The sequence below is a fragment of the Primulina huaijiensis genome, chromosome 12, assembly GCF_012295235.1.
Source record: "Primulina huaijiensis isolate GDHJ02 chromosome 12, ASM1229523v2, whole genome shotgun sequence".
NCBI classification, from domain to species: domain Eukaryota; kingdom Viridiplantae; phylum Streptophyta; class Magnoliopsida; order Lamiales; family Gesneriaceae; genus Primulina; species Primulina huaijiensis.
The window spans coordinates 1,190,889-1,214,757 of NC_133317.1; the positions used below are offsets into that span (position 1 = coordinate 1,190,889).

The following is a 23,869-nucleotide window of genomic DNA, read 5'->3' on the forward strand; positions in this document are numbered from 1 at the left end:
TCATCACACTATCTAAAAAACATGAATACTAACAAGTTTGCAATTTAAAATTAAAAATATTTCTTAATTTTTTCAAGACATTTTCAAATGTTTTAATGTAAAAAAAAAGATATAAATTAATCGTAATGTTTTGAGTATGTATATTATTTTCAAATTGAATAGATTTTAAAATAATATGTATTCACGAAGAATCAATAAAATTTTATAGAAATGTGAAAGAAAATATAATACAAAAAAAATTTTTTTTTTTTGAGTTGACGAAATTGGACTCTTTTCTCGAATTTGGAATATTACTATATTTGAGCAAAATAGAAAATTTATAAAATGGGTGGAATACTCCAAACTTGCCTTCTATGAGATAATCCAACTGGCACGCATATATAGAAGGTTCAAAAACGTAAGCCTTGCCCGCAATACACACGATCACAGCTCTCGCCATCTTCCACAGTCGGACTTGTCTCCAATTTCACCGCGTTCCCGATCTTTCGAACTCCTATAAGATCCAATTCCAGAAATTCACTACGGCACACTTCTACCTGATATTCATCCAACCCCTAAATCTATACATATTGCTCGAAGTTTGCTCAAATGTCGAGCGGGAGTGACGATTTGGACGAGGATGCACTGTTGCAGATGGCGCTGAAGGAACAATCACAACGCGACCAAAATTACCCAAAACCGTCACAATCGAAGCCTGTCCGCAACTACGTACAGCCTCCAGCGAAACGAGGAGGCGTTACCGGCAACTCGGTTCCTAGTAGGAACTCTAACCCGGTGCCGCAACAGAAGAAGGGGATCGATCGGCAGAGAAGGGCATCGATGGATGAGGACGATGATTCCGATGTGGAGATGCTGAGCATTTCATCGGGAGACGAGGATGATCGCGGATATGTAGCGCCGAAGAATCGCGCCGGGAGTGGGCGAGACGACGATAGAGCGTGGGATGGGGAGGAACCGAATTGCTGGAAGCACGTTGATGAAGCTGAGGTACATGTGCTGTGTGTTTGTTTAATTTATTGTTGTGCGTTGAGTGCTTTAATTTCTGAAATGAATTGGGTTCCAATTATGTTTCCTATTGCCTATTTTTGTTCCACAAATACTTTCCATAGCAGGCAACGATTGTGCTATTTATTTTTTAGGTTTTTGAATTTTAAGTCCTTACGTAATTCCCTCTTTGCAATATTAGGCTGTTCCGGTCCATGTACTAGTTAGTGCTCCATGGGTTCTTGTCCTTTGCTACCTAATTACCTGAAACAAGGTATGATGAGCATCTTTAAGGAAGATCTTATTAGCTAGAGACAGTAGACATGATCAATAGTTACAATATTCGCTTGAAAGCGGAAAAGATGATCTCAGACTAATGAAAGGAAACAAAACAACTTTTCTGTCCCGTGCGTCCACATTTTTATGCATTGGTATTTGAACTCTTACTTTGAGTACCCTCATATTAGTGGCTGGATGTTTAGTATTTATCTGCAACCATGGGAATAGGAGAAAACTTTGACGTCAATTCATTGGTGTCAATTATTTTATTTGATATGGCAAATGACTGATGGTACAGATATAGATTAACTTTTTTTTTCCTCGAACCTGGGACTTCCGCTGTTAATTAGAGCCAGGGTTCCATAAGACCACTTTAGGATCTTGGCTAGAAGTATGTGGTTTTGGTGTCTACAATTTGTGTTCCACAAAAGATATGCACTTTCTTAATGTGTTATATGTAACATGGTTTCTCATAATTGACATGAAGATGGATTGATTAATATAATCATGCTGCCCATTTGATCCCAAAGAAATCAGTTACCTTGTATGATATCCCGCCTAGAATGATTCGATTACCTTTTCAGGATTCAAGTATTTTTATATGGTGCTCGTATAACTAAGTGCAGAAATAATTAGCTCCTTCCTCATTTATCTAGATTTCCCCATTCTGGGATTTTGATTCGATTATCTGAGTGTCAGAGTGATAACACAAATGGCCTTCTATTGGCTCTTGGAAAATTCATGGAATTTATTTAGTTGAATTCTTTGGCAGCTGGCTCGAAGGGTTCGTGAAATGAGGGATACAAGAGCATCTTCCGCGGCTCAAAAGTTCGAGAAGAAACCATCTGCAGCAGGTAAAAAAGCACTAAGCAGTTTACAGTCACTTCCTCGAGGCATGGAATGGGTGGATCCTTTAGGACTGGGGTAAAAGCCTCTTATTTGGGTAATTTTTCTCCTCCAAATGTGCTGCTTTATTCATTCTCTTATAACCCGAGCTTGTATGTTGACAGGCTCATTAACCACAAAACCTTTAGGTTAATCAGTGATAATGTAGCAAGTGTTCCTTCCTCAATCGACATTGAACCTCTTGATCCAAATGCTCGAGGTATTACTTCTTGTTCCTTCACACTTTTGTTTTTTGATCAAATTGTTCATTTTATTCTGCAAAGGAAGGTGGTGGTGTGGCTTTAGTATTGATTGTGTTGTTCATTATTAGAGGTACTGGGTGCTTTGAAACCTTGATTTATGAACTGCGCAAATAGTTTCTGATTTATTTCATAGAAAGAAAGTTTTTGATTTACTTCTGTCCATTGATGCCAAATATGCAACCTTTGAGTCAAATTGTGTTCAATTTAAACTGCTGCGGAGACATTATTTACTTCATTTTTGCAGAGAAACTTATTTACATCATTTTTGCAGAGAAACTAAACTATTACTCGGAGAAGTTTGATGCAAAACTTTTTTTATCAAGAGTGCACCTAGATACTAGTGCAGCAGATTTGGAATCTGGAGCTCTTTCACTAAAGAATGATCTTAAAGGACGCACTCAACAGAAAAAGCAGTTGGTTAAAGAGAACTTCGATTGCTTCGTCTCTTGCAAAACCACTATTGACGGTCAGTTGGGCATCATAAGTCAAATTATAACACTTCTATTTTTTATTATGAAATTTTTAATATACTTAATTTTACAACAGACATTGAGTCAAAATTGAAACGAATTGAAGATGACCCCGAAGGTTCTGGAACGACTCGCTTATTTAACTGTATCCAAGGAGTCAGTTCACTTTCTAATCGTGCATTTGGGCCTTTATTCGAGAGACAGGTTGGTAGGATCCGGATCATGGATTCATAAATGCCTTTTAGTTCATCAACTTCACTATGTGTTTATGTTTCTAGGCTCAAGCAGAGAAGATCAGGTCTGTCCAGGGAATGTTACAGAGGTTTAGAACACTATTCAACCTGCCCAGTGCAATCCGAGGCAACATTAGCAAAGGAGAGTATGATTTGGCAGTAAGAGAGTACCGCAAAGCAAAGTCCATCGTGCTACCTTCTCATGTATGTTCCTTTGTTGCATTACGTTTTCATCTTAATATCAGTTATACTGATTAAGCTGCTACAGATGAGGTAAAATTTTCTCGTGAGAGTCATTTTCACTCACCAATGTCCAATGGTTTTATTATTTGTTGCTGAATATCCTTCTCTTGTTGATTATACGATGTCCGAGATAGAAGATGAATCTGAGTAATCTCTTTTAAGATAGCGGCAAGTCGCAAATGCTTCGGAATTTTTGATTGCCTGTCTGTTTTTTTTCTAATTTCTTTCTCGGGGTCTCGTGGAGCAGTATCATCATCGATGAGTGTTAGTCTCAAATGAATTGTATTTGTTGAAATGAAATCCTTGTTTCCTTTTGTTATGTAAGAAATTTAAGTTTTATACATCCCCAATTAATCAAATCATACTGGATACCTTCGTGGTAAGTTAATTTTGACCTCCCAGTCATTTCATCTCTACCTCACAGCTAGGCATGCTTAGCGGACCGGTTCGGGCCGGAACCGACCCGGAACCGGTCCGATAAGCCCGGAACCGGATCCGGTATGTGAGAACCGGACCCGAAACCAAACACAATCCATTAATTTGTGTGTTGAACCGGTTCAGTATTTTCTGAACCGGTTCAACCGGTTCCGGATCCGGTTCCAAACCGGTTCCGGGACGTATCCGGAACCGACCCGGAACCGGACCCGAAACCGGACCCGGATCCGACAATCGAATTTTAAAAAAAAAAAATTAAAAAAGGCACTTGGGCCAACGGCTGCAAATGCAGCCGTTGGCCCAAGGCTGCACATTTGCAGCAGCCACCATTTCAGTAGCCGTTTTTCAACGGCTACTGAAATGGTTTATTTTTTTTTTTTAAATTTGGCCCCCAATTTTGGGGGTCAAATTGCAAATATATATTTATTTTTTAACCCTCAAAATCACCTATAAATACAAGTCATTTTTCATATTTCACATATCAATTTTCTCTCAACTTCTCATTTCTCTACAATCAATATATTTCTTTGCTATCATTTCTCCAAATATATTCAATAATTGTGTTATAATTTTATCTATAATCCATATTATTTTTATTGTTATTTATTTAATATTTCGCAATTTACTCATACAAATATTCGAATTTCAATGGCATCGTCTTCAAACCGTCGTGGTGGTCGTGACGAATACGCTCCCGATTTTGGTGAACATTTTGGCTACATTCCCGACTTTGATGAAGTTGAACCTGGTCACGAGGATGAAGAAGCCATGGAACTCCCCAACAAAGATGTAGGGACGCCATCGTCTACTCGAGCAAGCAACACAATGTCAACGAGCACGACGACAGCCCGTGCAAAGCGAAGCAAAGTTTGGGATCACTTTGATATTGAACAACAAGGTACGAATAACTCTTTTGCCGTTTGTAAAATTTGTAAAACGAGGTATTCTTACAAAACGGGTGGTGGTTCCGGTGGTACCGGTACTTTGAAAAAACATTTAGTTAAGGTACATAAACTTGACCCTGATACGCTACAACCATTTGGTAGAGAACCAATACAACAACAAATTAATCCTTTTAGTGGTAAAGCTTTTACAATTACAAAAGAAATTTCTCGGAAAGCTATCGTAAAGTTTGTTACCAAATGTTGTCAACCTTTTATAATAGCTGAACAAGAAGGTTTTGTTGAATTTACTAGTACTATTCAACCTGGTTTTCATAATATTTCTAGGCACACACTTAAAAAATATTGTTTTGATATTTACAAAGAATATAAAGAAACACTAAAATCGCATCTTTCAAATATTTCTTGTAGAGTTAGTTTGACAACTGATATTTGGACTAATTTAAAATATGAATCATATCTTGTTGTTACATGTCATTGGATTGACGAAACTTGGACTATGCAAAAAAGAATTTTAGCGCTAGATCATTTAGAATCGTCTCACAACGCATACACTATAGCTAGATATGTTTTAAATGTTGTTAAGATTTATGGCATACAAAATAAAATAATGTCGATAACGTTAGATAATGCGAGTGCCAATACTCTTGCAATTAAATATCTTAAAGATTCACTAAAACCAATTTTAGAAGGTAATTTGCTTCATGTTAGATGTGCGTGTCATATTATCAACTTATGTGTTAAATGTGCTTGTGATGAACAAATGTCCACTGTAATAGAAAAATTCAAATTATGTGGGAAATTATTACGTGAAAGAAGATATGGACGTGACTGGAAAGCACTAGTCGAATCAACCGGAATTAAATTTAAAAAATTTCCTCTTCCTATTGAAACTAGATGGAATTCTTTATATCACTTGCTTCATACTTTATTACGTTTTCAAGATTTAGTTACTCCGTATTATAATAATATTACAACACAAGCTTTAATGCTAACAGACGATGATTGGAATATTTTGAGTAAATGTGTTTCTTTGTTAGAAATTTTTAAAGAAGCAACCGAAAAATTTTCTGGCATTAACTACCCTACTTCAACCATGTTTCTACCTTTGCTTTTCAATATGTTTTATAAATTTATTGAATATCGCGATGATTCTATTATGCGTGATTTTGTTGCAAATATGGAAAACAAATTTTTAAAATATTGGGAAACTATCCCAATTGTGCATGGTTTAGCAACATTACTTGATCCTACTCAAAATCAAGGAGGATTAGACGTGTTCTTTGAATATTATGCTAAATTTCTTGGGAAGAATGTTGACGATCAAAAGAAGTCAATCATGCATTCTCTCCAAGAATTGTTTGATTTGTATGCTAGTGAACAATGTGATGAACCGAGTGCGCAGTCGGAGGAGATGCCGACATATAAGAGCAAAAGTGGAGCACTGAACTTCTTTCAAAGTTTGAAACGACAAAAGTTCAAAGGAAAATCGGTGACAACAACCAATTACAATGAGATCCAAATTTATCTAAGTCAATATATTGAGACTACGGATAATTTCGATGTTCTTGATTGGTGGAAAGTAAATTCTAAACTTTATCCAGTGTTATCTGCAATTGCAAGAGATGTCCTACCCATTCAAAGTTCAAGTGTAGCTTCCGAATCAGCATTTTCAGTATGTGGAAGAATCATTGGTGACCAAAGAACTAATTTAAAGCCAGAAACACTTTCCATGCTAACGTGCCTACAAGATTGGTTTGCAGCAGAAAAAAAGAATAGGACCTCTGGCGCGATCGACGAATTCCAAAGCTCAAGTTCCGACGAAGATCCAGAATATTCTAAATATATTTTAATAAATCGTGATGAATTTTAGATTAACAATTGTAAAAGTAAATGTATAAGGTATTCTGTTAAAATTTTTTTATGTAATCATAATTATTTGCAATCAAAATTCTAAATAAAAAATTCTCAATTAATATGACTAATTTTAATTATATAGTAAAATATATTAAATTAAAATTCGGAACCGGTTTGAACCGAACCGGAACCGGTTTATTAGAAGCCGAACCGGTCTTGGTTCGGATTGGTTCCAAGTATTTGAACTTGGAACGGAACCGGTTCGGAACCGGTTCGTAACCGGTTCGGACCGGTTCCAAGTTCACCGGACCGAGAACCGGTAGGAACCGGTCCGAAACCGGTCCGGTGGAACCGATAAGCATGCTTACTCACAGCTATCACCTATGTCAGTACTTTCCCAGTTATCTTAAACGACTAGTCCTGATATTATTTTCAATTCAATTGCTGACATTTTACCTTTTGTCAGGATGTTAATTCTAATTTGACCAATTATTATGTAACTTTGACCATCCTCTTTGACATTTGCATATTTGAAACACTCGTTATTTGGTTCATAGCCTGATACTCATTGTGAAATAGCATCGCCAGCCATATAAGATGTACAGGACATTTAGATTATACTTTAAAGGCATTTCACGATCACATAAACCCCCCATTATGCTCTTGAAGGTTTTTCAAACGTCGTCTTCACGTTTAGAGCATCGATACGAGACATCAAATTGTCTGCATTCAAGCGCTTGAACTCCACCTAAGATAATTCTATATTTATATGCATGATATTTTCTGTATTAATGGGGGTCATTTGATTCATCTCAGGTCTTGTATGCAAAAATTCCTTGTAAAAAGAACTGTTATCTGGCTTACCAAGCAAGATATGTTGATTCTTGTTGGGGTACGATTGCCGGCTTTTCTTTGTCTACCTAGGCATTTTCCTCTACGCATATCATTTTGTTGCAAAATTGATTGTAAAATTCCCAAAAAATGAAAGTAGGTCATGTGACAAGACACTGAATTTTTTTTCCCAGGCCAAAACCATACATCATGCTGCACACTGGAGTACCATTCAATACTTATTACTTTCATTTCACATTAAATACGACATCTATATTTTGCTTGACTAATTTATGCGACTGTTGGGGCTTTTATACAGTCTATTTCTTCTCTCGATTTTTCTTATCATAGCGTGACATTGCATGAATGTAACTTTAGTTTTAGTGATTATGGCATTTTCTGTGATTGGTGTATCCTCAATTGTTTCCTAGAGAAGGATGTAGTTGTATTGATGATTGAAATAAATGTTTTTTCTTTCAAATTATTTTTTCATCTATGCATAAATATTTTAAAATCGTTGCTTTAATTATCTTATTTATACAAGAACTTTTCCCCTGCAACTCTCAGGTGGGAATTCTGAAACGTGTTCTTGAGGAGGTTGAAAAAGTGATGCATGAGTTCAAAGGCATGCTTTACAAGTCCATGGAAGATCCTAAAATCGACCTAACAAATGTATGAAGTGATGTCTATGCTAGAAGATATAGTTTGGATGCAAATTTTTATGCTTTACTATATAATTCTGTTATAGTGGTACAGATGATGTATAAAGTGCTGGTCTTGTTCAAGAACGATTTACATTGGGTGGTTAACTATCTAGCTTCTTCTCTCCTGAAAACTTTGTTAATCAAACAATATCCTCAAAGCCCTTTCTTGATAGCTGCTTTTATCAAATAAGTCGGAAAAATGACAACAGTAACTTTTGCTCAAATCAAAAGGAGACAGGTAGGCACACTGGAAGATATTTATATATTCTCCTCCTCTCACCCTCGTGAACCCTAACACTCATTAAGTCATGCTTAACCGCAGTACACAAAATTGAATATTATAAAACGAATTCTTGTTGTTGCGGACAGGGATGCTATTATAGGTGAATGCAACCTACTAAATTTTCAATGCCACGTTCTGCAGCCTTTTTAAATCTGTTATAAACCAACAAAATGAGACTATAAAATATTTGGATAAAGCATGTACCCTTCATATTTTTTATTGTTTAATCTGACCCATTGCTAATTAGTATTTTTGTCCTTTCATGCAGCTCGAAAATACCATTAGGCTCCTATTGGAGCTTGAACCTGAGTCAGATCCTATAAAGTATTACTTGAATATACAGGTGAGAAGTCATTTGCACCATGATCAGTTATCTCGATTAATTTACACAATACAACTGCATATCTTCTTCCTGCCCATACTATCTAATTGATGGACACTTGATTACATCCCTTCGAAATTTTTTATATTTCGTGGCCATATTACATTTTTTAAATGTCACAAGAACTTTATACTTCCCTGTGTTCCTAAACTCTATTCAACTGAAGCCTCTTTATTACAAACTGATTTGTTAATTGCTGAATTCTTGATGTTGGTTTTGACAGAACCATAGAATAAGAGGTTTGCTTGAGAAATGTACTTTGGATCATGAAACGCGAATGGAAAATTTTCAGAATGAGATAAGAGAAAAAGCATTATCTGATGCAAAATGGAGGCAGATTCAGCAAGATATAAGTCAATCTGTAAGTGTTTTTTCATGAGTTGGTTGACCTAACTATCAATGATTATGCTAAATCTTCATGTATAACTACAGTCATCTGTGGTTTACACACTGGATTCAGTAAACTCCCTTCTAACTGGAGATCTATATCCGGTTGAAACGACTGGTGAACAAATCAATGCTCTTAGGGGCAGATATATTGGCCAGTTAACAGCTGTACTTGTCCATCATGTACCAGTGTTTTGGAAAGTTGCACTTTCTGTTTCCAGTGGAAAATTTGCAAAGGTATATTTCCCAAGCCGTCATATTAGACTGGTCGATTTCATGATTATATTATATTCCTTGCCGTAGGCAAACTCAGAAAATCTTAGTCACTTGGGTGGAAAATCAGAGATTATTTTACATTTCAAGTCAGCAATGATCAGCAGGAACACTTAGAAATTCTCTGGCTCTGTCATAATCATGTTCTTAGCTTCTTGTTTGGTGCTTCATCTGGCTAATTTGCATTTATGTTTGAGAAATTGAATTACGAATGTCGCTTAAAAAAAGGACATGTGTAGCCAAATTATGGGCTTTTTGATTATTTTTCTGTACTATATTTAAGTTCATCATGTGATGAAGATAGAATAGCAAAATTAATGTGCATGTTCTAAGCAAAACGGTATTAAAATACCTTATACAATAAGTATGTACAAGAAAAGAACATTCTTATATTAAGGATTAAATCTAACGTAGCTGCTTGGATCTGTATAAAAATAAATAATACGCTCAATTTAGACCATGGGTAGTTGGGAGGAAAAAAAATTAGAACTGGTCCAATAGTATGCCTGAACGTTTGGGTCATAAGAACATTGTATTTTTGCAACATTCGACCATTCTTTATTAATGTCCCTCCAAAATGATCTTGTGACTGTGGAAAGCTGAAGATGATTGAAATTCAAATTAATAACCTTTACGGGCTTTACTTATGGTTTTTCGTACTCTCTTCAGAAACTTGGTTGTCTTGCTACTGTATGTATTTTTTTTCAAACAATTATTTACAGTTACAGATATCTTGTTGTCCCCTTTATGGGGTATTTAATATTTTGATGTGCCGAATGTTATGATTGCATTTGTGTTCTTAGGCTTCTGGAATTCTTTTCGTTTCTTAAGTTGTACTGATCTTTTAGATGAACTTTAATTGTTTTATATCATTGATATTGTCACTCTGAATGTTCTTTTTTGGAATATTAACATATTTCTTGTGTCAGTCTTCTCAAGTATCAGCTGATGCAGTTATAAATAATTCTGTAATTAAAGCTGAGGATAAAGTGGGAGATTCACTTGATGAAGTTTCTGGGATGATACGAAATACGCTATCAGCATATGAAGCTAAGGTAAGTGGCATTTCTTGTACATGACTACTTTGAAATTAGACAAGAATTAAAAATTCAGAAATGGACTTTGAGAGCAGTGTGCATTTTGGGATGACCAGTAGCTAGGTCTTTTCCCAATACACCTCTTTCTAATTGATATTTCATTTTTCTCCAGACGCTAGAATGGAACTAGGATCCGGTATTCATGGATTTCCAAATCCAAACCTATATTTTTATCCTGCTGAATACTTTAAGTTTGATCCATATGAAACTGGATTATACTTTCTTTTTCTGGCAGAAATTATGGAAATTGTTTTTTTTTCTTGTGTAACTCGGTGGTAGGTCTGAAAATATGCATTGACTATTTTGTCTAAAGTCTGGGATAGCTTAGAATAACTGAAGTTTTGATTGGCTTTTGTTAATAGTTTAATGCTTCAAGATGTTCTACTTAGCTATAGTCAACATTGGTGCTTCATATAAGTATCTTGCATAGGTTCATGGAACATTTCGTGATCTTGAAGAATCCACTATGCTCAGTCCTTATATGAGTGATGCCATGAAGGAGATTTCCAGTGCAAGCCAAGCCTTTGAAGTAAAGGATTCAGCACCTCAAGTCGCTGGTACGTTCTTGAGATTGAATGAAGGAAAACAAATAGTGCTCTGGGAGTTGATCTTTTTTCCTCTGTGTTATGTTTTTTATGATCTTTTGAATGCATCTTTTTGTGATTTCAGTTATGGTATTGAGAACACTTGAGTCTGAGATCTCAAGAATTTTTGTGATGAGGCTTTGTTCATGGATGCGGACTTGTACAGAAGAGATATCAAAAGATGAATCTTGGGTCCCAGTTTCAATTTTAGAGAGAAACAAATCACCTTATTCGATCTCATCTTTGCCTCTCACATTCCGTACAATCATGATCTCAGCAATGGATCAGATCAACACGTGAGTTCCTAAATTTTAGCTGGTCACATCGATTCTATCTTTTGTTGTGGTGTCATATTATCTGACATCCACACTATCTTTTTCAAAGTTTCTCCGTTCATAGAATGTTAAAAAAAAAAAAGCAATAGAAAACTAAAGATATAGAGATAAATAGTTAACCACCATTCAGGACAATAGGATAAAGCAACGTAAAATCCCTAGTGATTACTTCTTTCTGTCATCTACCTTCTCTACTTTGTGATTGGGTTCTATTTTGTGAATGAAAGGAGGAGAGTGACAAGGGGAGATTAGTAGAGGCCAGAGGGCCTGAACGTAAAAATACACACCCTCACATCACAGGGACTACTTGGGCATGACTTTTATGGTTGTTGTGTGATCATAGTTTCCATAATTTCTACTTGGGCCGACAGATATAGTTAATTTGCGGCTTCTTATGTGACACCTTATGGCATCCTCCTTAGCTACCTCTATAAGAGTTTCTTTGAAGGAAATTTCATGGGTTGGGCAGTTAATTATATACACTAATTAAGAGATATTGGTTTGTCTTTCAGTTACACTCTCTTAAGGATGTAGGTTTGGAGTTTGTTATCTATGTCCACTGACCAATTGTTTTTTCAGGATGTTTCATTCTTTGCAAAGTGAATCGACAAAATCAGAAGATATTTTTGCACAGCTTCAAGAAATTCAAGAATCAGTTAGACTTGCCTTTTTGAATTGTTTGCTGGATTTTGCTGGTATTGAATGATGAGGATTTTCTACATATTTTGTGTTATTCAGCTATTTTCTATGAGCAAGAGACGTGGTTCTAACAAATTATTCATTGGTGACTCCTTAACCAGGTCACTTGGAGCACATTGGGTCTGGGCTTACACAGAATAGATCAAACATTGAAAGTCCACATTTCCAAAATGGACATTCTTATGAACTGGTTGAAAAATCAGCGGACCCTCTTCCAGGAAGTATTGTTGATCCACATCAACAGCTGCTTATGGTCCTGAGTAACATTGGATATTGCAAAGATGAACTTGCCGGTGAATTGTATGGGAAATACAAGCCTATTTGGCTGCATTCAAGGTAGGCAGAGAGTCATGTTTAATGTGTGTTGAAAATGTTATTTTATCCTTCGTACTCGGTGAAGCATTTCTTTCTTCTTTGGAAAGCTTAAGGGCTACTTTAGCTTCATTATAAACTACCCCTTGTCTTGAAGAAACTAACCCCATAGTTACTACCATTAACTCGTTGAATAAATGTTCTTCTATCACGGGTACTTCTATCACTTGTGCTACGGGCATTTTCCCACTGACAAAGATTTGATGTAAAAAAAAGGATGTCACAAATGAAAGCCATAATAGTCTTCTAATCTTTCCTGGATCCAAATTCCACCGTTTTTAGGAAGATAATTCCAGGATTTCATGCAATACCGGGGTTAACTGATCTTGATTTTGGAATGAGCCACCTTGAGCAAAAAAATTTGTGCGTTCATGTTGATGTTGCAATTGCTCTTTTGTTTGTAACTCAGGGGCAAAGTTGAAGACGAAAGGGACATGCAAGATTTGGTTATGTCTTTCTCTGGTCTCGAGGAGAAGGTCCTTGAACAATACACTCTGGCAAAGGTATGGTAGTAACTAGTAGCTTCTTTATAATTGATCTTAAATATGTTTTCATTGGCTCATGATGTTCATGAAAAATCTTATTAGTTTTCTGTATTAGAAATTTTCCCACAAAAGTTGGTGATTGTTTCGTTTAGTGATCTTGGCAAATTCTGGATTTTCTTCTGTTGTTGATTTTTTGCCAAAGATATAGTGTTTTTCTAATCTATGATTTAGCTTGGTAAACTTGAAATTTAGGTTTTTAGGCGGGGTTTGAAATTCTGCATTTCACTTGAAGCAATTTTAAAATGTTACTTTAGAGTTGGGTTGAAATTTCTCTTTGCGCTGGTGTAATTTATCACTTTATTACTTATGTGATCGTTGTCACAGATGACTATGATTAGAACAGCTGCTGTAAATTACTTGTTGGATGCTGGAGTTCAATGGGCAGCAGCACCTGTTGTCAAAGTGAGGATCAATTTTCCTTCTGTTCTTTTACTGCAGAACTTTGTGCCGCGGTTGACTATATTTTTGATGATTAAAAAAATGCACTGCAGGGAGTCCGAGATGCAGCTGTTGAGCTACTCCATACTTTAGTAGCTGTGCATGCTGAGGTACTTATCCCATGCTTAGAATCTACCGATGAGAAAAGACTTCTCCAAATCTTGACAGTGTCTCAAATTTCTTTATTCCAATTTATTTTATGAAATACACACACACACACACACACACACACACAAAACTATATGGATTAACTCAATGTAATCTTATTCTGTATGAATAAAGTTCCAACTCTTTACGTGGATTTTACTTTTTAAACTTTTAAATAAACAAGTTTATTTTACTTACAGGTTTTTGCTGGCTGTAAGCCTTTGTTGGATAAAACTCTTGGTATTCTCGTTGAAGGCCTGATTGACATATTCCTTGGTCTTTTTAATGAAAACAAATCCAAAGATCTCAGGGCATTGGACACAAATGGCTTTTGTCAACTCATGCTTGAGGTAAGTATTATTGTTTTCGACTTTCTTTCATAAAGAGACTGTCCATTATATTTTTCCAGAGTTCTACTGGGTCTCCTTTTTCAAATGCCTTTACTACAGTGGACTCAAGCAGCTGTTTAAATATGCTGGAGTTGATTTTTGAAAAATGATATTCTGAAACTATGGGCAGGATCAAAACTAGTTTTTGCAACAATTCCATCTGGCAAACCCTATGCCTTGTGCCGCAGAAATTAATTATTGAACTTGTAATGTGGAAATATGCGTCATTTGTTTTAGTTAATTATAATTAATGAAATTGTTAGCAAGCTAAAGAATAGGAAACTTAAAGTAAGACAGATTAGTGGGTTTTGTCCCAACTAATCCATGATATCAAGAGCGGCAACTGGTATAAATCTACCATCGACCAAATGCTATAGAGAGTACTTGTTACACCCAAAGTGGGGCTGTCTTCTAAATCCTTGAAAAAAAGGAAAAAATAATAGAAATTGTTTCTTCTATGCTAGCACTTTATTGCGGAAACCTGTCATGATATGGTTACTGGTGTTCAATGTTTTGTTTATCTATCTGCTTTTTAGACAGCTAATTAGTTAGGCTGAATGGCTGATTGTTTTGCAGCTTGAATACTTCGAGACTGTGTTGAACCCTTACTTCACACATGATGCGAGGGAATCTCTCAAGTCATTACAAGGGGTTTTATTGGAGAAGGCGACAGAAACCGCACAAGAGTCAATAGATACTCCGAGCCATCAGCGCCGGCCTACACGTGGAAGTGATGATGCCATGCTTTCAGATGATAGACAATCTGGGTCGTCTATATCACCTGATGACTTGATTGTAAGATTTTCTTTTATATGTTCTATAACATGTCTAACTCCATTCAAGCATTTGTTTTATGATCCAGGAGTAACAACCAGGAGTGCCTGTGCCCCCAAGATAAAACCATTTTCCAATATTCTTGTGTAATTTAAATCACAAAATATGTTATTTATTTTCCTCCACTCATTCCTCGATCACCACCCTAAAATATAGCAACATTAGACTAGGTAATCATAGACAACTTGAAGCGGACTAAGTCAATATTGAGTGTCCAAAATCTTTCCCTGATTGGAGGTCATCCAAACCCATGGAGAGACGACGATCGTGTTTATAGGATATTCAGAGAGCATAGAAGAAATTTCACTTGAAATTTTTTGACATTTTTCTTCACTCAGGCTCTTGCCCAGCAGTACAGCTCAGAACTACTTCAAGCTGAACTTGAAAGGACAAGAATTAACACAGCATGCTTTGTGGAGTCACTTCCATTAGACTCGGTCCCAGAATCAGCGAAAGCGGCATACGCCTCTTTTAGAGGGTCAATGGATTCACCCAGCAGAAATTTTAGAGGCACGCAGTCTTTTAACTCCCCCGGTTTCTCCAGGCAAAGGCGTAGATGAAATTTTTACTCATCCTTCCCATTTTTTGCGATTGTTGTATTTTAGTATCATATTCTTTTTAGAAAATAAGTTATTGTGTTTCAGCGTAGTGATTTGTATAAGCATCGTGTTTTGAGACGAATTTTTGTTAGTGTTTGGATTTAATGTATTTGTTTGGGTTAGCATGTTTCTTGAGCACGAGAATCTTTCATTCTTTTGTATTTTGGAGATCTTATAAGATTATTATTTTTGTTGATACGTTTCAATGCTATAGATCCTACTTTCATGTGAAGTCCTCGTATCAAATCCGAGAGAGCATTAAAGTTTTGAACTATGGTCAAGAAAATAATATTGTTTATTTGGTATCTAAAAAGACTTGAAAGTGAATTTTGGTAGATTAGACCTGGCATGTGGACTTGGGCTACCAAGTTACTCTTTTGAACTTTATAGCAATAAAAATCAGCGGCAGGACAAAAAGGAAAAAAATAAAAAGGAATGCAAATTTTGTACAACCTTCAAAATTTTAGTCAACGATTTTTCAAATATATGTTTGAAATTTTTTTGTGGTTTAGTTTTTAATGTGTATGCCAGATAAAATTATAACCGAATTGATACTCATGCTGATGAATTTAAAACTCGAACCATCAAAGCAGTCTGTTCCCCATCTAAGAAGACGTGCACAGACGAACTTTTTGTGTAAAAGAAATAAACCTCTAGAAATTGAGGTTTATGCATATATACCTCGATTTCATGGATGGAAATATCTAAGCAAATTTTGCACACAAATAACTACGCAACTCAAGAAATTCAACATACATGAAAACAATTGTCAAAATTCAAGGTTGCAGAAAAAAATATTCCCCTCAAAGCGTTAAAATGCTGTCACTTGATCTTCTGAATCAGGCCGTTCGCAATGGAGGTGAAACCAAAATGACACCATCTCCTCTGACAAATAAAAATGGTACCATACGCCTGGTTGTCTGTGAGGACCATCAAAGTTGAAATTAGATACAGGCAAAACAAGTTTACAAAACTAGAACATGAGTTGCAGTGTTTGATGAATATACCATGTGGAGCAATGAGTCCAGAACGAAATCCATTATTAAATTACCATGTCTTTTGCCTAATTGGTTCCATTAACTTTTAAACCATAATTTCTAAATAAAATTTATGTTTTTTGGACAGATCACTATGTCCTGGTGGAAAATTAATCACCGGCTACTAGTACAATCATCCGAGACAACACATAATTAGCATGCAATGGCTGATTTCTTAATATGCTGACTATAAAAAAAAATTGAAAAAAAAGGAGTCAGAAAGCAAGTCATTATCGGTTACCCTCACAATTTCCTCGTATGTTTCATCATCGATCTCCACAGTAGTAACAATCTTTTCAACATCTCCCAGAATCATATTTAAATGCTGATCATAGGCCTGCCAAATTTTCATCACAATTGAGGTAAGAACATTTTCAAGTATGTTTATAAACTACAAAACCCATGTTAAATTGCTAAAAGTATCGGAGAAATATAACAAAAACTAAGAAAGATTGCTACGGAAATATTCAACTATACCAGGTACTCATGCCAGGATCCTTGAAGAGGTGCTAAAACTTGGGCCACAAGTGACAAGACCAACACATAACATGCTTTCTTAACTATATTAAGTTACTTCTTCTTAACAAAACAAAAGTTATCGAACACCAACCGTTCAAAAAACAAGTTTTGCATCACTAGCAAAGTTAGGCTAGAAACAAACATATGTTATTGGCCACTCCTAGTTTTAACATGTGATCTTCTCGACCTCGAGTTTTTGGTGTTCACCAGGTCATGGCAAGAACTCCGAGAATAGACCTCCCCACTGGTCCAACATTAAAAAGAGGCTCTGTTGTCCCCGTATCGTCTGGACTGTCTTTCCTCATTAGATTCTTATATGTGCTGCAAAATGTTGGTTTTTCTGGAAATCTTATTTTTCTTTTTGGGCCATGCATACTTGTGTGTCCCCGAGTTCGCAAGATAAAAACCATCACATAAAAAACTGTGCAAATACCAGCTGAAGTTTGCAGCAGTCAGCCTAAAACTTCAGTTTGTCCAAAATCCCTTAAAAAGTAATCTTGTCAAGTTTACTCCAAAAGTAATATTGAAGGATAGTGTATCTTCAACGGCATAAAATTAGTGCCAAAAAAAAAAACTCGGGCCTAAATTTTAATAATAAATTAACCTAATACATAACCAAACAGAACGGTTCGACATAAACCCATCTACTCTGGCAAATTTCCCTTAATCCCGTCATCTCCAAAGGATGAAAAAAATCTAAGGCTATAAATTAGAACAAAAAATACTTATTTCGAACCAATGAACTCCAAAAAGGATAATAAGCACACCAATCCACGTAAAATTGCAGCATATACATAGTGAGAGCGTCGAGTACAAAATGAAGCTTGCCGCGAAGCTCGCGATCGTGGCGAAGTTTGACGTAGATACGCTCGTCGAGACTGAGACGTATGAGGTCCAATGGCTCCTTCACTGTAATCTCCTCTTCGCTCCCCATTTTTCTCTGGTTTGTTATTCGCTCTGGTTTGTCTTCTCTGTATACTTCTCAAAGCCCATAAATCGTTTCCTACACTTCTAACTAAAGTCGTTAGGCAAAAAAAGGCGATTCTTTACTACGTTTACAACTACGAAATTTTTAAGTAAGTTTGCAATATTATAATTTTAAAAAAAAATTTGAACCAAACTATGAAGTTTCTTCCAGTTAAAAAGTCGCGTTTTTGAAATGCGATTCTTGTGCGTTACAAAGACGAAGCATTTAGCTTTTGATTTTTGAACGTGTAACATCGATCACATTACAAACTAACTATTCGTTGATCCGACAAAGACATGGTTATATGATTAGGATCTACATACCTTATCACGTGTGATTTATTTCGTTATAAATACGATACGATTTAATATTCATTTATTTAACAGAAATTATCAATTTCACAAATAATTCGACAAAAATGATTGATAGCTCAAGTCCGAGTTCATATCCAAATGACGAGTCATACTAGGTTCGAATTTTAAACACTCACATTCAGATTTCTGGCTATGTCCGAGCTAGAATTTTGAATTCTAGAATTTTTTAATATTTTAAATTGATCTACCCAAACTAATATCATATTAGTATAAAATTATACAAAATTTGCATATAAATTTATAAAAAAAATAAAAAAAATTGGGCACCCAGACTAAAGACGGGTACACATACATGTGGCTCCGCCACTGCTCACATTAAAATTTATAACACCGGGTACACATACATGTGGCTCCGCCACTGCTCACATTAAAATTTATAACATGGTATGTATGTATGTATGTGTGTGTATGTATATCACAAGGTTTCATTGAATCCACTTGCTTTGGAATAATTTTAAAAAAAAATGTATTAATGTGGGTATTATTTTTGTCCGAGTATCTCTATGTATGACTTTCCTAATTTAGGCATGTACCATGTCATGATGGAGCATACGAAATTCACACAATTATTTTCACAGAGATACGCCAAATATAAATTTAATGACGAATATTAAATTGTTTTCCCCTTATTTGCAATTTTTAAAACAAGTTGACTGTTCGATAATAATAAAAATGTTTTTGAAAGAAAGAAAGAAAGAATTTAAAAACGAGCTTATCCAAAAGTGGCTCACAATCAGTGAATGTGACATGAGTAAGAAAGGTATGTTGTGAAAAAGTAAAAATTTACGGTAAAAAAGTAAAAATCTCAAACTCTCAAAATTATCACACTACACACTTTATAATATTTTTCTCTCAACTCAATTGTGTTTTTCTTCACAAATGAGATATCTATTTATAGAAAATTTTTACAAATAATCCAAAAATAAAATACATCATTACCTACATCATCACACACTAATTTTCAATATTCAACACCTAATTTTACCTAATTTTCAACACTCAACATTCACATTTTCAACACAAATATTTAACAGATTTTTAAATAATTTTTCAACACTCCCCCTTGTGATGATGATCATAATGATTGTATACATTACGTGTTTTTATACTGCCTCGTTAAAAACCTTACTAGGAAAAACCCATTGGGATAAAAACCATAGTAAGGGAAAAAGAGTGCAGTCACGTAAACTCCCCCTCATGTTGACACGAACAATTCTTCACAAATTTCGTAGATTGCGCATCCCAATATTATATATGTGCTTTCTGAATATTGTCGTAGGAAGTGCCTTTGTGAAGAGATCTGATGAGTTTTCACTTGATTGAATGTGACGAACATCAATACATTTATTCTTCTCAAGCTCCTTGGTGAATGCGAAGAACTTAGGAGGAATATGTTTAGTTCTGTCGCTTTTTATGTATCCTTCTTTCATTTGAGCAACACATGCAGCATTATCTTCATATAGTATCACAGGCTTCTCGTCGAATGATAATCCGCATGAGATTTGGATATGTTGAGTCATTGATTTTAACCACACACATTCACGGCTTGCTTCATGTAGTGCAATAATCTCGGCATGATTTGATGAAGTTGTTACAAGTGTTTGTTTCTGTGAACGCCAAGAAATTGCAGTGCCTCCACGAGTAAATACATATCCAGTTTGAGAACGTGCTTTGTGTGGATCAGATAAGTATCCAGCATCGGCATAACCAATTATACTTGGATTAGCATCTTTTGAATACAAAAGTCCCAAGTCTGTCGTTCCTCGTAGATAACGGAATATATGTTTAATTCCGTTCCAATGTCTCTTTGTTGGATATGTGCTAAATCTTGCCAATAAATTTACGGCAAAAGATATATCAGGCCTTGTACAATTTGTAAGATACATAAGGGCACCGATAGCACTTAGATATGGTACTTCTGGACCAAGAATATCTTCATCATCTTCACATGGACGGAATGGATCCTTTTCTATGTTTAATGATCTAACAACCATTGGAGTACTTAAAGGATTTGATTTGTCCATATTAAAACGTTTAAGGATCTTTTCTGTATAATTTGTCTGGTGAACAAATATTCCACATTCTTTTTGTTCAATTTGTAAACCCAGACAATACTTGGTTTTTCCAAGATCCTTCATTTCAAATTCTTCTTTCAAGTATGACACAACTTCTTGAATTTCCTTATTTGTTCCAATGATGTTTAAATCATCAACATATACAGCAATAATTACGCATCCGGATGTTGTTTTCTTAATGAAAACACAAGGGCATATTGAATTATTTACATATCCCTTTTTCATCAAGTGATCACTTAGCCTATTATACCACATTCTGCCGGATTGCTTCAACCCATATAATGATCTTAGTAATTTCACAGAATAACATTCTCTGGGTTTTGAACTTTGTGCTTCAGGCATCTTAAATCCTTCAGGGATTTTCATATATATATTACTATCAAGTGATCCATATAAGTAGGCTGTAACAACATCCATAAGACGCATTTCTAAATTTTCAGATACTGCCAAGCTAATCAAATACCGAAACGTAATTGCATCCATCACAGGAGAATACGTTTCTTCATAATCAATTCCAGGCCTTTGAGAAAAACCTTGTGCAACAAGTCGAGCTTTATATCTTACTATTTCATTTTTCTCATTTCGCTTTCGAATAAAAACCCATTTGTATCCAACAGGTTTTACACCTTCAGGTGTAAGGACTATAGGTCCAAAAACATTACGTTTATTTAGCGAATCCAATTCAACCTGGATGGCATCTTTCCATTTTATCCAATCCTGCCGATTTTTACATTCACCAAAAGATTTTGGTTCATGATCTTCATTATCATTTATGATGTCGATTGCCACATTATAAGAAAATATATCATCAATTTCTTCTATATCTTTTCGGTTCCATATTTTTCCAGTATTAATATAATTGATAGAGATTTCATGATTCTCGTCAGTTTGTGGTTCTGACAAAACATTTTCATCATCATGTGTTTCTTCAGGAACATCATTCTCTATTTTGTGATCATTATGTGTTTCTTCAGGAACATCATTCTCTATTTTGTGATCATTGTGTTTCTCTATGAATTTTCTTTTTCGAGGATTTTTATCCTTGGAACCAACTGGCCTTCCACGCTTCAGGCGTTTAATGACATCATGACTATCTTCAATTTGTTTCTTCGGAATTTCAATTCGAGCAGGGGCATTTGCAGCATGTATATATGATTTAGTTACCCCTTTTGTGTCTGCAAATGCATCTGGTATTTGATTTGCTATTCTTTGCAAGTGCACAATTTGCTGTACATCTTTTTCACATTGTTTTGTTCTTGGATCCAGATGTAACAATGATGATACATACCATGTAATTTCTTTTTCGGTATGTTTCTGTTCTCCCCCTAACATTGGGAAGATTTCCTCATTAAAATGACAATCAGCAAAACGTGCTGTGAACACGTCGCCTGTCTGTGGTTCAAGATATCGAATGATCGATGGACTATCATAACCAATATAAATTCCAATCTTTCTTTGAGGTCCCATTTTCTTTCGTTGAGGTGGTGCAATAGGCACATACACCATACATCCAAAAATTCTCAGATGAGAAATGTCTGGTTCTTTACCAAATGCAAGCTGCAATGGGGAGTATTTATGATATGCACTTGGTCTGATGCGAATTAATGAAGCAGCATGTAAAATTGCATGTCCCCATATAGAAATAGGGAGCTTTGTTTTCATAATCATTGGTCTAGCAATCATTTGCAGACGTTTAATCAATGATTCAGCCAATCCATTTTGAGTATGTACATGAGCAACAGGATGCTCAACAATGATTCCCATAGACATACAATAATCATTGAAAGTCTGGGAAGTAAATTCACCAGCATTATCAAGTCTAATTTTCTTGATTGTATAATCGGGAAATTGATTCCTCAATTTTATTATTTGAGCAAGTAATCTTGCAAATGCAACATTTCGAGTTGACAATAAACATACATGTGACCATCTGCTGGAGGCATCAATCAATACCATAAAGTATCTGAATGGTCCACATGGTGGATGGATTGGTCCACAAATATCACCCTGAATACGTTCAAGAAACATTGGTGATTCAGTTTGGATTTTGGCTGGTGATGGTCTTATAATAAGTTTTCCAAGAGAACATGCTTTACATTGAAACTTATTATTCTGAAAGATCTTCTGGTCTTTCAATGGATGACCATGTGTATTTTCTATAATTCTTCGCATCATTGTTGAACCAGGATGTCCTAATCGATCATGCCAATTGGTTAATATTGAAGAATTATCAATTACCATGTTTGATTCAATGGGACGTATATGTGTATAATGCAATCCAGTAGGGAGCATTGGTAGTTTTTCAATCACATATTTCTTTCCTGATTTATATGTGGTAAGACACATATATTTCTCATTCCCTTCATTCATTGTTTGAGTATCATACCCATGGGAATATATATCATTAAAACTCAACAAATTTCTTTTCGATTGTGGTGAATATAAAGCATCATTGATCAAAAATTTTGTACCATTAGGTAACAAAAATTGTGCTTTACCACATCCTTTAATCAAGTCTACAGGACCTGATATTGTATTCACCGTTGTTTTTGTTGGTTTTAGTTCCAAGAAATATCTTTTATCTCGGAGGATAGTGTGCGTTGTACCACTATCGGGTATGCAAACTTCAGCTTTGCTCATAGCATTTTCCATATTTGAACTTCAAAAAATATGCAATGAAAAAAAATTAATGACAATACATATTTAAATATAACACATATCATAATTGTACAATAAAACATTATCATATAAATACATGAAAAATAAATTATTGTACATTTATATTCTACCACTATATTGTTCATTTTCAGAGAAATCATTGAGAAAATCTGCAGCATCAATATTGTTCATTTCTATCCCACCAACATATTGATCATTTCCAGAGAAATCATTCATAAAATCAGCAGCATCAAAATGAGTTGAATCACTCAAACGGTCACTTCGCTCAGTGAAGTTGGTCTCCTTTTCTTTCCCCTTTATCGATTCTTTATAAAGTTTGCAAAGATGCTCAGGGGCTCGACAAATACGAGACCAATGTCCTGGAGTACCGCATCTGAAACAAGAACTTTCAAATCTTTTCGAGTGATTTTCATTAACACTCATGTTTTCTTGATGCCTTTTCTGTGGATGGTTTGGGACGTTATTTTGAGATGAGTTATAGAAATAACTATCTCGATTATTTTCAAAACCACGGCCGCGTCCACGACCACGACCACTTCCTCTTCCACGTCCACGTCCACGTCCACGACCTCGACCTCGACCAAAACCTTGTCTTTGAATTTGATTTTGGTTTCCAGGTTTAAATTCATTTTTACTTACAGCATTTACTTCTGGAAATGCTGTTGATCCAGTGGGTCGGGACTGATGATTTCTCATTAATAGCTCGTTGTTCTTTTCCGTCAAAAGAAGACAGGCAATGAGTTCAGAATATCTCGCAAATCCACGCAC

At 35.4% G+C, this 23,869-nt stretch overlaps 2 protein-coding genes across 2 annotated transcripts; one reads left to right on the forward strand and one right to left on the reverse strand.

The window, feature by feature from the left end:
- The first annotated feature begins 360 nt into the window (after window positions 1–360).
- Window positions 361–15,648, forward strand: LOC140989757 (exocyst complex component SEC5A-like). The gene is made up of 21 exons (XM_073459142.1): window positions 361–987; window positions 2,036–2,187; window positions 2,274–2,368; window positions 2,683–2,877; window positions 2,958–3,085; window positions 3,160–3,318; window positions 7,950–8,054; window positions 8,638–8,712; window positions 8,975–9,112; window positions 9,184–9,375; window positions 10,341–10,466; window positions 10,939–11,065; window positions 11,178–11,388; window positions 12,007–12,122; window positions 12,228–12,462; window positions 12,908–13,001; window positions 13,368–13,445; window positions 13,535–13,591; window positions 13,829–13,978; window positions 14,594–14,812; window positions 15,190–15,648. The coding sequence occupies exons 1-21, from the start codon at window positions 589–591 to the stop codon at window positions 15,409–15,411; spliced, it is 3,273 nt and encodes a 1,090-aa protein (XP_073315243.1). The 5' UTR covers window positions 361–588; the 3' UTR covers window positions 15,412–15,648.
- Window positions 15,649–16,011: 363 nt separating this feature from the next.
- LOC140990249 (sm-like protein LSM3A) lies at window positions 16,012–18,054 on the reverse strand. Its single transcript, XM_073459849.1, has 3 exons — window positions 17,824–18,054; window positions 16,729–16,824; window positions 16,012–16,370 (listed from the first exon to the last, which is right to left on the reverse strand). Exons 1-3 carry the CDS (start codon window positions 17,938–17,940, stop codon window positions 16,290–16,292), a joined length of 294 nt encoding a protein of 97 aa, XP_073315950.1. The 5' UTR covers window positions 17,941–18,054; the 3' UTR covers window positions 16,012–16,289.
- Between the last annotated feature and the right edge of the window lie 5,815 nt (window positions 18,055–23,869).

Excerpts from the sequence above, each read along its gene's own strand:
- LOC140989757 (XM_073459142.1), top strand. The coding sequence starts at position 589 with ATGTCGAGCGGGAGTGACGATTTGGACGAGGATGCACTGTTGCAGATG. Across the intron at positions 2,188-2,273 it reads GTGGATCCTTTAGGACTGGG|GCTCATTAACCACAAAACCT; the intron begins GTAAAAGCCTCT and ends GTATGTTGACAG. Across the intron at positions 2,369-2,682 it reads TCTTGATCCAAATGCTCGAG|AGAAACTAAACTATTACTCG; the intron begins GTATTACTTCTT and ends TCATTTTTGCAG.
- LOC140990249 (XM_073459849.1), bottom strand. The coding sequence starts at position 17,940 with ATGGGGAGCGAAGAGGAGATTACAGTGAAGGAGCCATTGGACCTCATA. Across the intron at positions 16,825-17,823 it reads AGCTTCGCGGCAAGCTTCAT|GCCTATGATCAGCATTTAAA; the intron begins TTTGTACTCGAC and ends AAAATTTGGCAG. Across the intron at positions 16,371-16,728 it reads CATACGAGGAAATTGTGAGG|ACAACCAGGCGTATGGTACC; the intron begins GTAACCGATAAT and ends TGGTCCTCACAG.